Genomic DNA, 14,326 nt, shown 5'->3' on the forward strand with positions numbered 1-14,326 from the left:
TGGATGTGTAGATTTCCCAGATCAATCAAATCTTCCTCCTCAACCTGATAGAGGTTGCTGACTTACTTTGTATCATTACCATTTCTTTGAATAAAAGGAGTAGGGGGAGATAATTCTTGAAGTTGGAAAAACTGTTGCCTCAGAATTTATATGTATAGCACAACTAGCTCTGAAAAGCTTCCCAGCTTGCTTTTTCTGTTTCTCAAATAACTTCTCAAACTTTGTCAAGGGAATAGACTTGATGGCCAGGGCTCCTCCTTCAGCCCTCTGAAGGAGGGTTGGCATCAGGGGGTCACAGTGGGGCCTCCATGAGCCAGCGTCCCTTCCTCCACCGAGTCAGCCCTCTGACCTCGCTGCCCGTCCCCTTCCCCACAGAGACTTCAGCCAAGGAAGGGCTGCTCCTGTGGTGTCAAAGAAAGACGGCCCCTTACAAAAACGTCAACATCCAGAACTTCCACATAAGGTGAGTGCTGGGGGCCGAGGGGCTCCCGCAGAACCAGGCTGCCCCCCCGGGAGCTCCCAGACCCCCTTGACTGGCTCAGTCTCAGCTTTAGAACAAAGTGGAGACTGTTGGTGGAAGAAGTAGCTTTCCTTGGGAAGGGGGTGTCACCATCCCTCTGAATCCCCCTGTCTCTCTCCCTGCAGTGTCTTAGGGCTGCTGCCTGATATAACTTTGGTTGATGCTTTTGCTACTGGGAGTGCCCCCAAGGAAATTGTCCAGGAAGTCCCAGCCCAGGGCTCTGGAACAGCAGACTAGGGCCATAGGCCTTGGTTAGGGGTAGGGCTGGATATGGCAGGTTTATCTCAACCTACCAACCCCTCCACAAAGTCTTGACCCCAGTGCCTGGGATTGTGGCAGGAACAAATGTCCCTTCCTGTCCTGTCTTCTGACTCCTGCCCCAGAAAGCTCTGTGTTCATCTCTCTGGAGTCCAGGAGGCCCCTGCTTTGCCCTGGTCAGTGCTTGGCTTCCCGTTTGTTCAGCCTCATTTACCAGCCTACCCCTTCTTCTCTCTCCCCGGGCAGCTGGAAGGATGGCCTCGGCTTCTGTGCCTTGATCCACCGACACCGGCCCGAGCTGATTGACTACGGGAAGCTGCGGAAGGTATGTGTGCCCACCTGACCTCCCACTTTGGGTCCCTGGCAGGTGGGGTGGGAAAAGAGCAGGACTAGGACCCTTTCTGTGACAGTCCATGGTCCAACCTGAGCGGTGTTGGCCTCTTAGAATAGCCAGACAGAGCTCCAACTGAAAGTGAAGAGAAAAACACCTTCCCTGTTAGGGCAACTTCATTAGCCTTGTGCGTGGTGTGTGTGTTCTTGCACACATACACAGCCCGCCAGGAAAAATATCACAGCTGCGGCAGCAGCTTGGTCAGAGGGATGGAATGGTACATGACGTTTCTCCTTTCTGTTTTTCCGGGACTTGTAAAGAGAAGACACATATTCTAAGAGACAGTTCATCCCCGCCTTGTCCTTGACTTCCTGTGCGGTCCTGGGCAGCTTATCCTATCCATGGATTTGGTTTCCTTTATTGCTGAAGTTTGGCTGGGGGATTTTCTTTTGGTTTCACTCCTGCCTTCAGCATGAAGCTGCAGTGATTTTTCTTGAGTGGATGTGTGGAGTGGGGACAGATGTGGGAGTGGGAGCTGTGTTTCTAGCCTCATGGTGGTTCTCAGTGTCTGAGCTGGTTGGATGACACTGCCCTGGACCTTGGAGAAACCTGTCCTGGACCCTCTAACCACACTCTCCAGGTTCCCTCCTGGACCCTCTGCCCACACTCTCCAGGTTCCCTCCTGGACCCTCTGACCACACTCTCCAGGTTCCCTCCTGGACCCTCTGACCACACTCTCCAGGTTCCCTCCTGGACCCTCTGACCACACTCTCCAGGTTCCCTCCTGGACCCTCTGACCACACTCTCCAGGTTCCCTCCTGGACCCTCTGACCACCCTCTCCAAGTTCCCTCTTGGTCCATCTTGGTGCCAAGAGGCCGCAATGGCATGGCCATCCCGGGAAAAGCCCTTCCCAAGCCCCCAGTTGGTGACCTGGAGTTGGGGTTGGAATGTCGCCTATCTGTGCTCAAATCTCTTGGCAAGGGAGGCTTCAAAGAGCGGCTGGACTTATGTGCCTCTACTTCACCTTGACACTGGAGAACACAGTGTTCGGTGTAGCTCTTGCCTTGCCTGGGCCTCCAGGAAGGGCGTCTTGCTTCTCAGTGGCCAGGAGAGGTCTAGTATTGCTGGGGCAGGAGCTGCTGTGCAACTTGTGGTGGTGGCAGGCCCTTGGCTGCGGGCGGGTGGATAGCAAGCTGCCGAAAAGGATCTTGAGGGAGGGAAGGAGCAGATTCCTACTTGCTTCCCTGTACTGCGCCCCGCCTCCGCCAGCCCCACACACACTGCCCCGTCACCTGAAGCTTGGGGCTGAGGCCTTTGTCCACTGGAAGGGCCCATCTGCTGAAGGAGAGGCGCCACAGCAGGGGCCAGCCCTTCCCCAGCTAACCTCCTGGGGGAAGAGGATCCTTGGCCCACCTCCTCAGCTGCTTGGCAAGGAAAAAAAAAAAGAGAGAAACTTCCTGTCCTGCTGGGAAGCTGTGTGGCCAAATCACACGTGGCCAAGGGGGAATATCCTAGAGGTGGCAGTTTTCTCTTTTGAAGGCATCATCACCACTTCCTATTCAGCCGATGGGCTTTGGTGACAGGTGTGCACGTATCTCTGTCCCTGCTTGAGTATGCTGGGGTGTCAGTGGCCAGTTCCTCCACAGCTGTTGGACATCCCCACATAAAGGGGTCTGTGCTGACCGTGGCTCTGGAGCCCCCTCCCTTACTCTGAAGAATTTGGAAGCGTCAGCCATTTGGGAGGTGAAAGTCCAGGGGTTCTTTCTGATACCCAGTTAGCGCCCTCCCACACACTATCCCTCTCTGTCTTTTTATTTATCTCTGCCAATTTCTCCCTGTTTCGCTGTCTCTGTCTCCCCTTCTGTTTTTTTTTTATTTTTATTTATTTATTTATTTATTTATTGAGACAGAGTTTCACTATTGTCGCCCAGGCTGGAGTGCAATGGCGCGATCTCTACTCACTGCAACCTCTGCCTCCCGGGTTCAGGTGATTCTCCTGCTTCAGCTTCCTGAGTAGCTGGGATTACAGGCGCGCGCCACCATGCCCAGCTAATTTTGTATTTTGAATAGAGATGGGGTTTCGCCATGTTGGTCAGGCTGGTCTCGAACTCATGACCTCAGGTGATCCACCCGTCTTGGCCTCCCAAAGTGCTGGGATTATAGGTATGAGCCACCATGCCCAGCCTTTTTTTTTTTTTTTTTTTTTGAGACATAGTCTTGCTGTGTTGCCCAGGCAAGAGTGCAATGGTGCGATCTCAGCTCACTGCAACCTCTGCCTCCCAGATTCCAGCAATTCTCCTGCCTCAGCCTCCCGAGTAGCAGGGATTACAGGCACCCACCACCACGCCCGGCTAATTTTTGTATTTTTAGTAGAGACAGGGTTTCACCATGTTGGCCGGCTGGTCTCAAACTCCTGATCTCAGGTGATCTGCCTGCTTCGGGCTCCCAGTGTTGAGATTACAGGTGTGAGCCACCGTGCCCAGCCCCCTTCTGTTTTTTAATTGTAATTTTTTTGTAGAGATGAAGTCTCACTGTATTGCCCAGGCTGTTCTTGAACTTCTGGTCTCAGTGTGACCCTCCTGCCTCAGCCTCCCAAGTAGCTGGGATTACAGTCACAGCCACCACACCTGGCTTCCACCCTTTTTTTTTTTTTGAGATGGAGTCTCACTCTGTCACCCAGCTTGGAGTGCAGTGGCGCAATCTCAGCTCACTGCCACCCAGCTTGGAGTGCAGTGGCGCAATCTCGGCTCACTGCAAGCTCCGCCTCACGGGTTTACACCATTCTCCTGTCCCAGCCTCCCGAGTAGCTGGGACTACAGGCGCCCACCACCACGCCTGGCTAATTTTTTCTGTTTTTTAGTAGAGATGGGGCCTGGCTAATTTTTTCTGTTTTTTAGTAGAGATGGGGTTTCACTGTGTTAGCCAGGATGGTCTCGATCTCCTGACGTCGTGATCCACCCGCCTCGGCCTCCCAAAGTGCTGGGATTACAGGCGTGAGCCACCGCGCCCGGCCTGCTTCCACTCTTTTTAATTCAGTATCATCATCAGTAAAATCCAGCCCAAATCCTAGCACACACAGTGAACCAGGAACACCCTTCCAGAGAACAAGGAGGTTGCAAGACCAGCTGGTGCTGAGGAATAGGGAGAGAGGGCTGAGGGGCTCCGACTGGGAAGCTCTTCCTTCCTGCAGCAGCCATGGGTGGGCATGGGGCCCTGGGGTCCCTGGGACTCATGTGGGGTGGGTGTGTGTGTACCTGGACCTGAGCACTGGCAGCTGCTGCTCAAGGCCCTAGATGGGAATGACCTTGACTACTTGTCAGTGTTCACCCTCCTGGCTGCTGTTGGAGACTTTCCCAGAAGGACCCCACCTTCTCTGTTTAGAACAATTTCCTCCTGAAAACATCCCGGATGATGTATTTATCTTTTTATTACCCTATACTTCTCCCTTTAGCAAACAGGGAAACTGAGTCCTGGGCCGACACAACCAGCTTGCTGTAGGTTAGTCTGGGGAACCAAGAATGGAGGAGAAGGGCCCAGCCAGAAACTCTTCCACTAAGGTTTTTTACCCCCTGCATTAAAAACTTATAAAACAACTTGTGGTAAAATATACAAAACAAAATTTACCACTTTAAACATTTTTAAATGTACTTACTGTTTAGCGGTATTCCATATACTCACATTATTGTACAACTGTTCCCATCATCCATCTCCAGAATTCTTTTCTTGCAAAACTGAGTCTGTACCCACTAAACGGTAATCCCCCTTTCTTTCCTGCCCCCAGCCTCTGGCCGCTACCATTCTGCTTTCTGTCTGGGAACCTCATAAAAGTGAAGGCATATGGTGTTTGTCTTTTTTTTTTTTTTTGAGGTGTGGTTTTACTCTGTTGCCCAGGCTGGAGTGCAGGGGCGTGATCTTGGCTCATTGCAACCTCTGCCTCCCGGGTTCAAGCAATTCTGCCTCAGCCTCCCGAGTAGCCGGGACGTACCACCACACTCAGCTAATTTTTCTATTTTTAGCAGGTGTTTTGTATTTAATTGCAGGTGTCATCATGTTGGCCAGGCTAGTCATGAACTCCTGACCTCAAACGATCCACCTGCCTCGGCCTCCCAAAGTACTGGGATTACAGGCATGAGCCAGTGCGCCCGGCCTGTGTCCTTTGTGTCTGGTTTATTTCACTTAGCATAACATTCTCAAAGTTCATCCATGTTGCAGTGTATGTCAGAATTTCCCTCCTTGCTAAGGCTGAGTAATATTCCATTGTGCGTGTGCCCACGTTCTGCTTATCTGTTCGTCCATCGATGGGGACTGGGGTTGCTTCTACCTCCTGGCTACTGTGAATAATGCTGCTGTGGACAATGGAGCTATAAAAATCTCTTTGAGAACCTGCTTTCAATTCTTTTGAGTATCTCCCCACAAGCGGAATTGTGGGACCATGTAATCCCATGTTTAATTTTTTGAGGAGCCACCATCCTGTTCTTACAGCAGCTGTACCATTTGACATGCCACCTACGTTTATGTTGCATTCATCGCACAAGGATTACAGCTTCTCAACATCCTTGCCAATCCCTGCTAAGTGTTCTTGAGAAAGTAGCAGAAGCCAGAAGAGTCCAAAGCTGTGGCTAAAGGAGCCTCCAAATTTCATGGAATGTGAGCACCAGAGGGGTCCTGCTCCGAATCTTGACTAGTCTAGAGTTTAGAGCTCCCTACTCCAACTCTTGAGTTATGGATGGAGAAGCTAAGGTCAGGTTATCTACCCATGAGTCCCACTGGTTGGAGGCAGAGCTGAAACCAGAAGCCAGGATGGATGGTGACTAGGCCAGTGCCCTGCTCCTAGCACACATTTCTTAGGAACTCCCTACTCCCGACTCAGGCTGCAGACTACTTCGCCCCATTTCCCTGACAATCTGAAGCTTGAAGGGGGAAAGAGAATGCTTTAAACCTCCAACCAGTGAGCCCCAGTGGTGAGACCAGCCTTCCACATCTGGAACTTTCCCCTGAGGATCGAGCTGGGGCTGGGAGAAAGTCGCTCTGCTCCCCAGTTTGGGTGACCACCCAATTGGGAGTAGCCAGTGACTTGATGTGGCTCTCACTTTATCATCCCTTCCTCCTCTTCTCCCTCTAGGATGATCCACTCACAAATCTGAATACAGCTTTTGATGTGGCAGAGAAGTACCTGGACATCCCCAAGATGCTGGATGCCGAAGGTGAAAGGCGCTTTCCTTCTGTGTATCTTGCCCATCCCCCCATCACTCAGCGGCTAAGAAGGGGTGGACCCCAGCAGTCCAGGGCTGGACAGGAGCAGGGCCTGGTCTTCTGGAACTGCATTTGAGGAGCATGGGGATCACAGCCTCTTGGGGATTCTTCCATTGTTCCCTGAGCTTTGGAGGGAGAGGTGTTAGCTGATTCTGCAAAGGGCCTAGGGGCTGTTCTTGCATCGATTGCCTGAGGATGGTTCTCATCTTTCCCTTGGAGTCAGGGTAGCAGGTGCTGGGTGCGGGGAAGTGTGCCCTTGTTGTCCGACACAGTTTGGGATGGGAAGTTTCTCTTGCTGAGAGGTGCACTGTCCTAACTCTCTGAGCCTTGGGTGGTCTCTGGGACGGCTGAGCTTAGCATCTCCTTTATGCCCCAGCTATGACTGGGGCTGACTGGGCATGGTGTTTGCTCTCATCTGTAACCCTGGCTTCCTTCTAGCATCTTCTGAGGAGGGTGCTAGAGAACTATGGCTTGGACTTTCTCAGTGGTGGAAGTGTCCAGTTCTGACCTTGCTGGGCAGATCCCAGCCAGAGGAAGTGGCTCCATGTGGGGTAGGGAAGGAAGGAGGGGGCCCAAGTTGAGTGTTGACTTTTCTGTTCCTCACCAAGGCCTTGGTGTCCCAAATGCTGCTAACCAGGACACCTGGATGGGGACAGGTTCAGGGTTTGACACTAGAACATCCTTACCAAAGATTGGGTCTGGGGCTGGAAACCCAGCTCTTCCTGGCCGCTGACCCCGCCATTGCCCCTCTCCCCATGCAGAGCATCTCGGATGGGGTGAGCAGGGGCTATAGGGGGAAGGGAGGCATCTGGGAGCATAGGGGTCTGTGGGTTCATGAAGCCAGGGCTGGCAGCTCCAGACTGGGGTCAGGCTGGGTCTTCTTGTCCCATCTCTGTGCTTGCCCCTTGGGAGGAGCCTGACTCACCGTGGCCGCTTCCCTGTGTGCTCTCCTTGGCCCCACCTGCTCAGTGCTGAGGGGCTAGAAAAGGGTTATGGGGACAGGAAAAGACCACGGTGGGGTCCAGACTGCTCCCTGCCCTTCTGCCCCATCAGTGGTTTTTTTTTTTGAGACGGGGTCTCCCTGTATCACTCAGGCGGGAGTGCTGCGGTGTGATCTCAGCTCACTGCAACCTCCGCCTCCCAGGTTCAAGCGATTCTCCTGCCTCAGCCTCCCGAGTAGCTGGGATTACAGGCACCTACCAATGGCTAATTTTTATATTTTTAGTAGAGACGGGGTTTCACCAAGTTGGCCAGGCTGGTCTCGAACTTCTGGCCTCAAGTGATCTGCCTGCCTTGGCCTCCCAAAGCCACCAGTAGCTTTTAAAATTTCAAAAATATCATGAGGAAAATTTTCAAACACGTAAAAACCCAGGCAAAAGCAGAAAGAATAGCATGATGACCTTTCCTATTTCCATCATCCAGATAGAATGGCTACTGAGGTCTTGCCACACTTTGTTTTTTTCTTATTTCTTTGTTGAAGTATCTTAAAGCAATTCTGAGATATCACATCATTTTACTACTGCATGCTTCTGAATACATACCTTAAAAATAGAGTTATTTTCTTAGGCAACGATGAAGTTTTCACATTTAGCAAATTGATAATTCCATTTGATACCCAGTTCATAATGAAATTTCCATAATTACCTATGACATTTCTTTGAGGGTTGGTTTGTTTTAATCAGAATCCGAACAAGGTCCATACTGGCATTCGGTTGTGTTTCTGACAGCTTTTCCCATCTCTAGGACTTCTCTCTTCCCTTTGACCCCTTTTATTCCTGCCATTGAACTTGTTGCAGAAATGGGGCCACTGTCCTGTAGCAAGTTCCTTATCCTGGGTTTGTCTGCCTCTTTGGGGCTTCATTTCACGTGTTCCTCTACTTACATTCCCATAAGCGCAAGTTGACGCCAGAGGCTGGTTAGATTCGGGCTCCACATTTTGGCAAGAAGACTTGGTGGTATTGTGAGCTTCTTTCTGCATCACATCGGGGGTGTATGGTGTTCTTGGAACCAGCTGGCTTTAACTGCAGATTTTTCTTGACAGACATCGTTGGAACTGCCCGACCGGATGAGAAAGCCATCATGACTTACGTGTCTAGCTTCTACCACGCCTTCTCTGGAGCCCAGAAGGTACCCAGGGCCCCCTGCTCCTTCCATGCCCAGCACACCTCCTGCTGGACCCCAAACCATGTCCTCCTGCCCGCCTCCACCTCTCCTGGTGACAGGTATCTGGATGGTCTGGTCTCTCAGACAGAGGCAGCCCCTGGTTCTGAAGTGGCGTGTTGTTCTTACCTAGCTCCTCTCCCACCCCACACCTCTCTCTCTCATCTTCTACTGTTAACAAGAAAATTGGGCAGCACCCCACTTTCTGGGACCCAGATGACTGGCTTAAGCAGGAAGGGCTGTGTGCATGAGGCAGCCCGGGAGGTTCTGGAAGGCTGGAAGGTGAACAGGAGCAGCCCTTCCATGCCCAGGTCTGTTGAAGCCACTGGCTTGACAGAGCAGCTGGAGTTCCCTTAGAAGGGCAATGCTGGGAGGCAACTCCAGTCTTCACTTACCCACTTGGCAAAGGCATCATAAAGCCCCACCGTTGTCCTGCTCATGGGCATGACTTAGCAGATCTGTCCTCAGCCCCTTTGGGCTCTAGTGCCTTCTCCTGTATCCTGCCTGGGACTCCCGTGCGGCCATGCTGCACTCTGTGTTCTCAGACATAAGCAGAACCTCTGGGAGGAATGGAGAGGGGGTGGGCAGCTGTGAGCCCCTTCAAGTGTCCTGGCCCAGTTTTGCTCTGGGAGGCCTGAGGTTAAAGTTCAGTTGTGCAGGTTCCACACCACACAGGGGTACCACGACTAAAGGGTACTGTTCATGCTGCGGACATTGAAGATTTGGAGGTTTTCATCACCAGGCTTAGGCAGCACACACCCCCTCCCCCAGTCCTCCCTGGTAGGCAGGACCCTAGAGGAAGCACAACATCACCATGTCCACAGAACCTTCATGTCTCATGCAGATCTCCCACCCTCCACATGGCACCTGAGTGACCATCTGAAAATGCATGATGAGGCCGGGCGCGGTGGCTCACGCCTGTAATCCCAGCACTTTGGGAGGCTGAGGTGGGTGGATCACTTGAGGCCAGGAGTTCGAGACCAGCCTGGCCAACATGGTGAAACTCCTTCTCCACTAAAAATACAAAAATTAGCCAGGTGTGGTGGCGTGCGCCTGTAATCCCAGCTTTTCAGGAGGCTGAGGCCGGAGAATTGCTTGAACCCGAGAGGCGGAGGTTGCAGTGAGCCAAGATTGTGTCACTGCACTCCATCCAGCCTGGGTGACAGAGTGAGACTCTGTCTCAAAAAACAAAACAAAACAAAACAAAACAAAAAAGCAACCACAAAACAAAAAAATGCATGATGGGAGCCCCCGCCCTCTCCCACCTCTCCTGTGCCGTCCCTGCCTCAGACTCTGCTCACCTCCCACCCACTCCCTCCCCTGCGGTCTCATTTTTTCTCTTTCTGCTCATTCCCTCCTTTTCTGTCTGTCCGTCTGTCTTGTGTCCTCTTTCCGTCCACCGTGGCTGTTTGGGTTTATTCTGTGCTGCTACCGCTGCCTACTTTCTCCTCTCAACCTCTTCTCCTTCTCTGTGCAGATGTGTAGGCACGCTAAGGCCGGATGGGAAGGCCGTGTGACCTAATGTTTCATGTCACGGCCACGCCTTCTCGGGTGCGCAGAAGGTGAGCTCTCCCTCGGCCTCCTCCACTCTCCCCTCTTGCCCATCTCTTCCGTCCTCCCTGGACACTCCAGCAGCAGGCCCTGGGATGGAAGGAAGATAGAGAAGCCCCTCCTTCTCTTGCAGGGGGACAGTACTCTGAACTTTGGCCAGGACACTTGAAGATGCCAGAGAACCCCAGCCTCTGAATGACCTCCTGTGTCTCTGTCCCTATGCCATGGGCATAGCGGATACCACAAGCGAGAAAGAAGCTTGTGGTCTCAGCTTCTTCCCTGCAGCCCGCATCAAGAGCCCTTATCCCAGGCAGCACGGCTCTTGGCAGTGCTTGCTATTTCCTTAAACATCCAGGACCTCTTCCCTCTTTCTCTCCCTCCTTCCTGCTTGAGCAAGGCCATCCTCGCAAATTTAGCAGCAGCCAGAGCAGGGAGAGGTCTTCCTGCCTTCTCCAGGGAGTCCAGACCAGAGCCCTGCCTGATGCTTCTCAACCAGGCTGCCATGGACAGTTGTGCAGGTTGCAGACTACCCACGAGTGCCATGTGTGTGCAGTGGATGACGGAGATTTGAATGTTGATTACTAAAGTGATCCTATAGATGGCGGTGAAAATGTCTTCTAACAAAATCAGTAGGACATTTTCCCAGTAGAAGTGCCCTTGGGGAAGAGGTGAAAAATGATCCAGAGACACCATATGGGCTGGCAGCAGCCCTGTTCCCTGCCTGGTTGGGCGTCCAAGACCCTCCTGAACTTCCTTCCAGGGCTCACTGGTGCGGACCAGAGACAGGAGAGCAGCCCCCCCTAGAGGCTCCTTCTCATAGGTGTCCCCCCAGCCTGCCCAGCCCCTCTCAGCCTCTCCTCTGGCCTTCCTTCTGCTTCCTCTTTGTCCTTCTCACCTCTCCTGCTGCTGTTCCTGTGCCCCCTCCCTTTGCCCCTCGTGGCCAGGGTGTGAGCAGCTTCTCTCCCTTGCCTTGATTGGCCTCCTGGCCCGATAGCCGCAGGTGTGCACCTGCCCGTGTCCATGGTCAGGCTGAGCTCTCTGCTATGGTCTTTTCCCCTCCTCCCAAAGCTCCTTCCCGCTCTTCCAGTCTCTCCCCTTCTCCTTCAGGGGTCTGTCCTGGGCTTCATGCCCATCGATGCTGGCCTTCCCTGCCTCTGAAGCCTTCACTGTGTCCTGGCTGGTGACAAAACTTGGAAGGGAGTGTGAGATGCGTGTGGGTGTAGGGGGTATGAAGTGGGTGTGTGTGGTGTGTATGGGTATGCGGGGTTCTGAGGAGTGTGTGGTTTGCAATATGTGTGGTGTGAGGGATGTGGTGGATGAGATATGGGGTGTGTGTGTATGGTATGGATGTGTGTGTGGTATGTGTATGGGGGGGGTGTGGTGTGTGAGGTGTGTGTGGTGTGTGTATGGGGGGTGTGGAGTGTGTGTAAGGTGTATGTCTGGGGGGTGTGGGGAATGTAGTGTGGAAGGGTGTAGTGTGTGAGGTGTGTGTGTATGAGGGGTGTATGGGGTGTGGGGACTGTGGTGTGTGAGGTGTGTGTGTATGAGGCGTGTATGGGGTGTGGGGATTGTGGTGTGTGAGGTGTGTGTGTATGAAGGTGTATGGGGTGTGGGGACTGTGGTGTGTGTGGTGTGTAGGAGGTGTATGGGGTGTGGGGACTGTGGTGTGTGTGGTGTGTAGGAGGTGTGAGGGATGTGGTGTGCTGTGGGTGTGAGGTAGGGTGTGAGGTGTGTGTGTGGTGTAGGTGTGGTGTGTGTGATGTGGAGGGGTGTGGTGTGCTGTGGGTGTGAGGTGTAGGATGTGAGGTGTGTGTGGTGTGGAGGAATGTGGTGTGCTGTGGGTGTGAGGTGTAGGGTGTGTGATGTGGAGGGGTGTGGTGTGCTGTGGGTGTGAGGTGTAGGGTGTGAGGTGTGTGTGGTGTGGAGGAATGTGGTATGCTGTGGGTGTGAGGTGTAGGGTGTGAGGTGTGTGTGGTGTGAGGGGTATGGTGAGCTGTGGGTGTGAGGTATGTGTGTGGTGTGAGGTGTAGTATGTGTGGCATGTGTGTGGAGTGAAGGGGAGTGCTATGGCTGTGGCGTGTGTGAGGGGTGTGTGGTATGGAGGAATGTGGTGTGCTGTGGGTGTGAGGTGTAGGGTGTGTAGTGTGGAGGGGTGTGGTGTGCTGTGGGTGTGAGGTGTAGGGTGTGTGGTGTGGAGGGGTGTGGTGTGCTGTGGGTGTGAGGTGTAGGGTGTGTGGTGTGGAGGGGTGTGGTGTGCTGTGGGTGTGAGGTGTAGGGTGTGTGGTGTGGAGGGGTGTGGTGTGCTGTGGGTGTGAGGTGTAGGGTGTGTGGTGTGGAGGGGTGTGGTGTGCTGTGGGTGTGAGGTGTAGGGTGTGAGGTGTGGGTGTGGTGTGGGTGTGAGGTGTGTGGTGTGTGTGTGTGTGGAGTGAAGGGGAGTGCTGTGGGTGTGGCATGTGTGAGGGGTGTGTGGTGTGGAGGAATGTGGTGTGCTGTGGGTGTGAGGTGTAGGGTGTGAGGTGTGGATGTGGTGTGGGTGTGATGTGTGTGTGTGTGGTGTGAGGTGTGGCGTGTGTGGTGTGTGTGTGTGGAGTGAAGGGGAGTGCTGTGGGTGTGGCATGTGTGAGGGGTGTGTGGTATAGAGGAATGTGGTGTGCTGTGGGTGTGAGGTGTAGGGTGTGTGGTGTAGAGGGGTGTGGTGTGCTGTGGGTGTGAGGTGTAGGGTGTGAGGTGTGGGTGTGGTGTGGGTGTGATGTGTGTGTGTGGTGTGAGGTGTGGCGTGTGTGGTGTGTGCGTGTGGAGTGAAGGGGAGTGCTGTGGGTGTGGTGTGTGTGAGGGGTGTGTGGTGTGGGTGGTATGTGGGTAACAGCCTGCTCCCGCTCCCAAATCTCATGCCACCTCCCCATGCCCCCCTCCCTTTCACTCATCCCTGTTGCAACCATTTCACGCTGCTTTTATCCACACCTGAGGGCAAGGTCACAGCTGGGTTGGTGGTGGTGGTGGTTGTCCTCTCATGTCCTGGTCAGGGGTCTGACCCAGAGTTGCCCCCACCACGTCTAAGGCGACTGCTTCGAGCTGAGCAGGCAGGGGAGGGGAACCCCACCTTGCCGTGTGTGGTGGGGCTGATGGAGAGGAAGGACTCTTCCTGACTCACACACTCCTGTCTTGTCTGTCTCCGGGCTGGCACCAATGGGGAAAATCTTCCAAAACCCGTGCCCAGTGCCCTCCATCCTCTCCACTGTCTTTCCGTCACCCAAACTTGTACAGTGGAATGAAACGGCAACAGCGCCTAATGTGTGTGTGCACGTGTGGTGCACGGCTTGTGTGCCTGTACAGGCCCGTGCTGTATAAGTCTGTGTACTGATTTCCCTCATTAGATGAGGACCAACTGCTGTTTGACAGGTGGGTTTTGGTTCTAATTCTTTCTCTGCTTCCCTCTCCCCTCCTTTTCCCTTACAGGGACTTAGAATGGGTGGAGAGCATTAAGATTTTGTTGATGTAGCTCGTGTTTTAGAGTTCATGGTCTGCTGTTTCTGAGAAAGAACACTTGAAGGCATGCACTCAATCTGAGAGAAATTCATGAGCCATCTGGGAAAACCCTAAAAAAAAAGAGCCGGCAGTGGCTGCAGTCTGACCTGTGCCTTGCTCTGCCCCAGATCTGAGCAGGGCAGGTACAGTCACAGGACTGCCCGCCACCAAGGTTGTCTTGAGTACAGAAACTTGAACATGAGGGTCTGTAGGGGGAAGGCTTAGCAAGGCCTTGGGAAGGGGCAGGCAGTGTTGTGGAGGGAGATGACCACAGCTTGTGCAAGAAGCTTCGGGGTGTGCAGGCGGAGCCTGCGGCAGGAGAGGAAGCTGGCAAGGTGTGGGCTCCCTGAGGAAAGGGGCCAGTTCCCCTCTGCCTGGTCACCCACCCTGGCCCACTCACCACAAGGAAGCTCGGATGCCTGGTCTGAGATCCCTGCTGATCTGGAGCTCTCTTAGCAGGAACCCTGGGCTTGGTGGCTGACTCAGGACAGAGGGAAAGACTGGGCAGTGGACAGCTGTGGGAAGAAGAAAAAAGCAGGTCCAGCTAGATTTGGGAACGTTTTGGCTAAAGATGACATAGATGAGATCCTCGTAGCATTCATGTGAATCTGTGGGTTGTGGGTGGCGGAGCCACAGCACATCATCTGGCCGTGTTTGGGTGTTTTGATGTCACCTTGAAGACAGTTCCTCTCTAGACTGTGCCTGTATCAGGCAATCAGATGCTGAC

The 14,326-nt window shown here is 53.4% G+C and overlaps 1 protein-coding gene across 4 annotated transcripts in view; it reads left to right on the plus strand.

Annotated features, from left to right (window-relative positions):
• Positions 1-14,326, plus strand: part of LOC105472884 (actinin alpha 1) — a 108,386-nt gene that overhangs the window by 71,544 nt on the left and 22,516 nt on the right. For all 4 annotated transcript variants that reach the window (XM_071099975.1, XM_011726450.3, XM_011726451.3 and 1 more), the window contains exons 5-8: positions 376-463; positions 1,025-1,103; positions 6,233-6,314; positions 8,405-8,490. In XM_071099975.1, coding sequence (XP_070956076.1) covers positions 376-463; positions 1,025-1,103; positions 6,233-6,314; positions 8,405-8,490 — 335 coding nt within the window. The remainder of the gene's footprint in view (positions 1-375; positions 464-1,024; positions 1,104-6,232; positions 6,315-8,404; positions 8,491-14,326) is intronic.

This window comes from Macaca nemestrina, chromosome 7 (genome assembly GCF_043159975.1).
Source record: "Macaca nemestrina isolate mMacNem1 chromosome 7, mMacNem.hap1, whole genome shotgun sequence".
NCBI classification, from domain to species: Eukaryota; Metazoa; Chordata; class Mammalia; order Primates; family Cercopithecidae; genus Macaca; species Macaca nemestrina.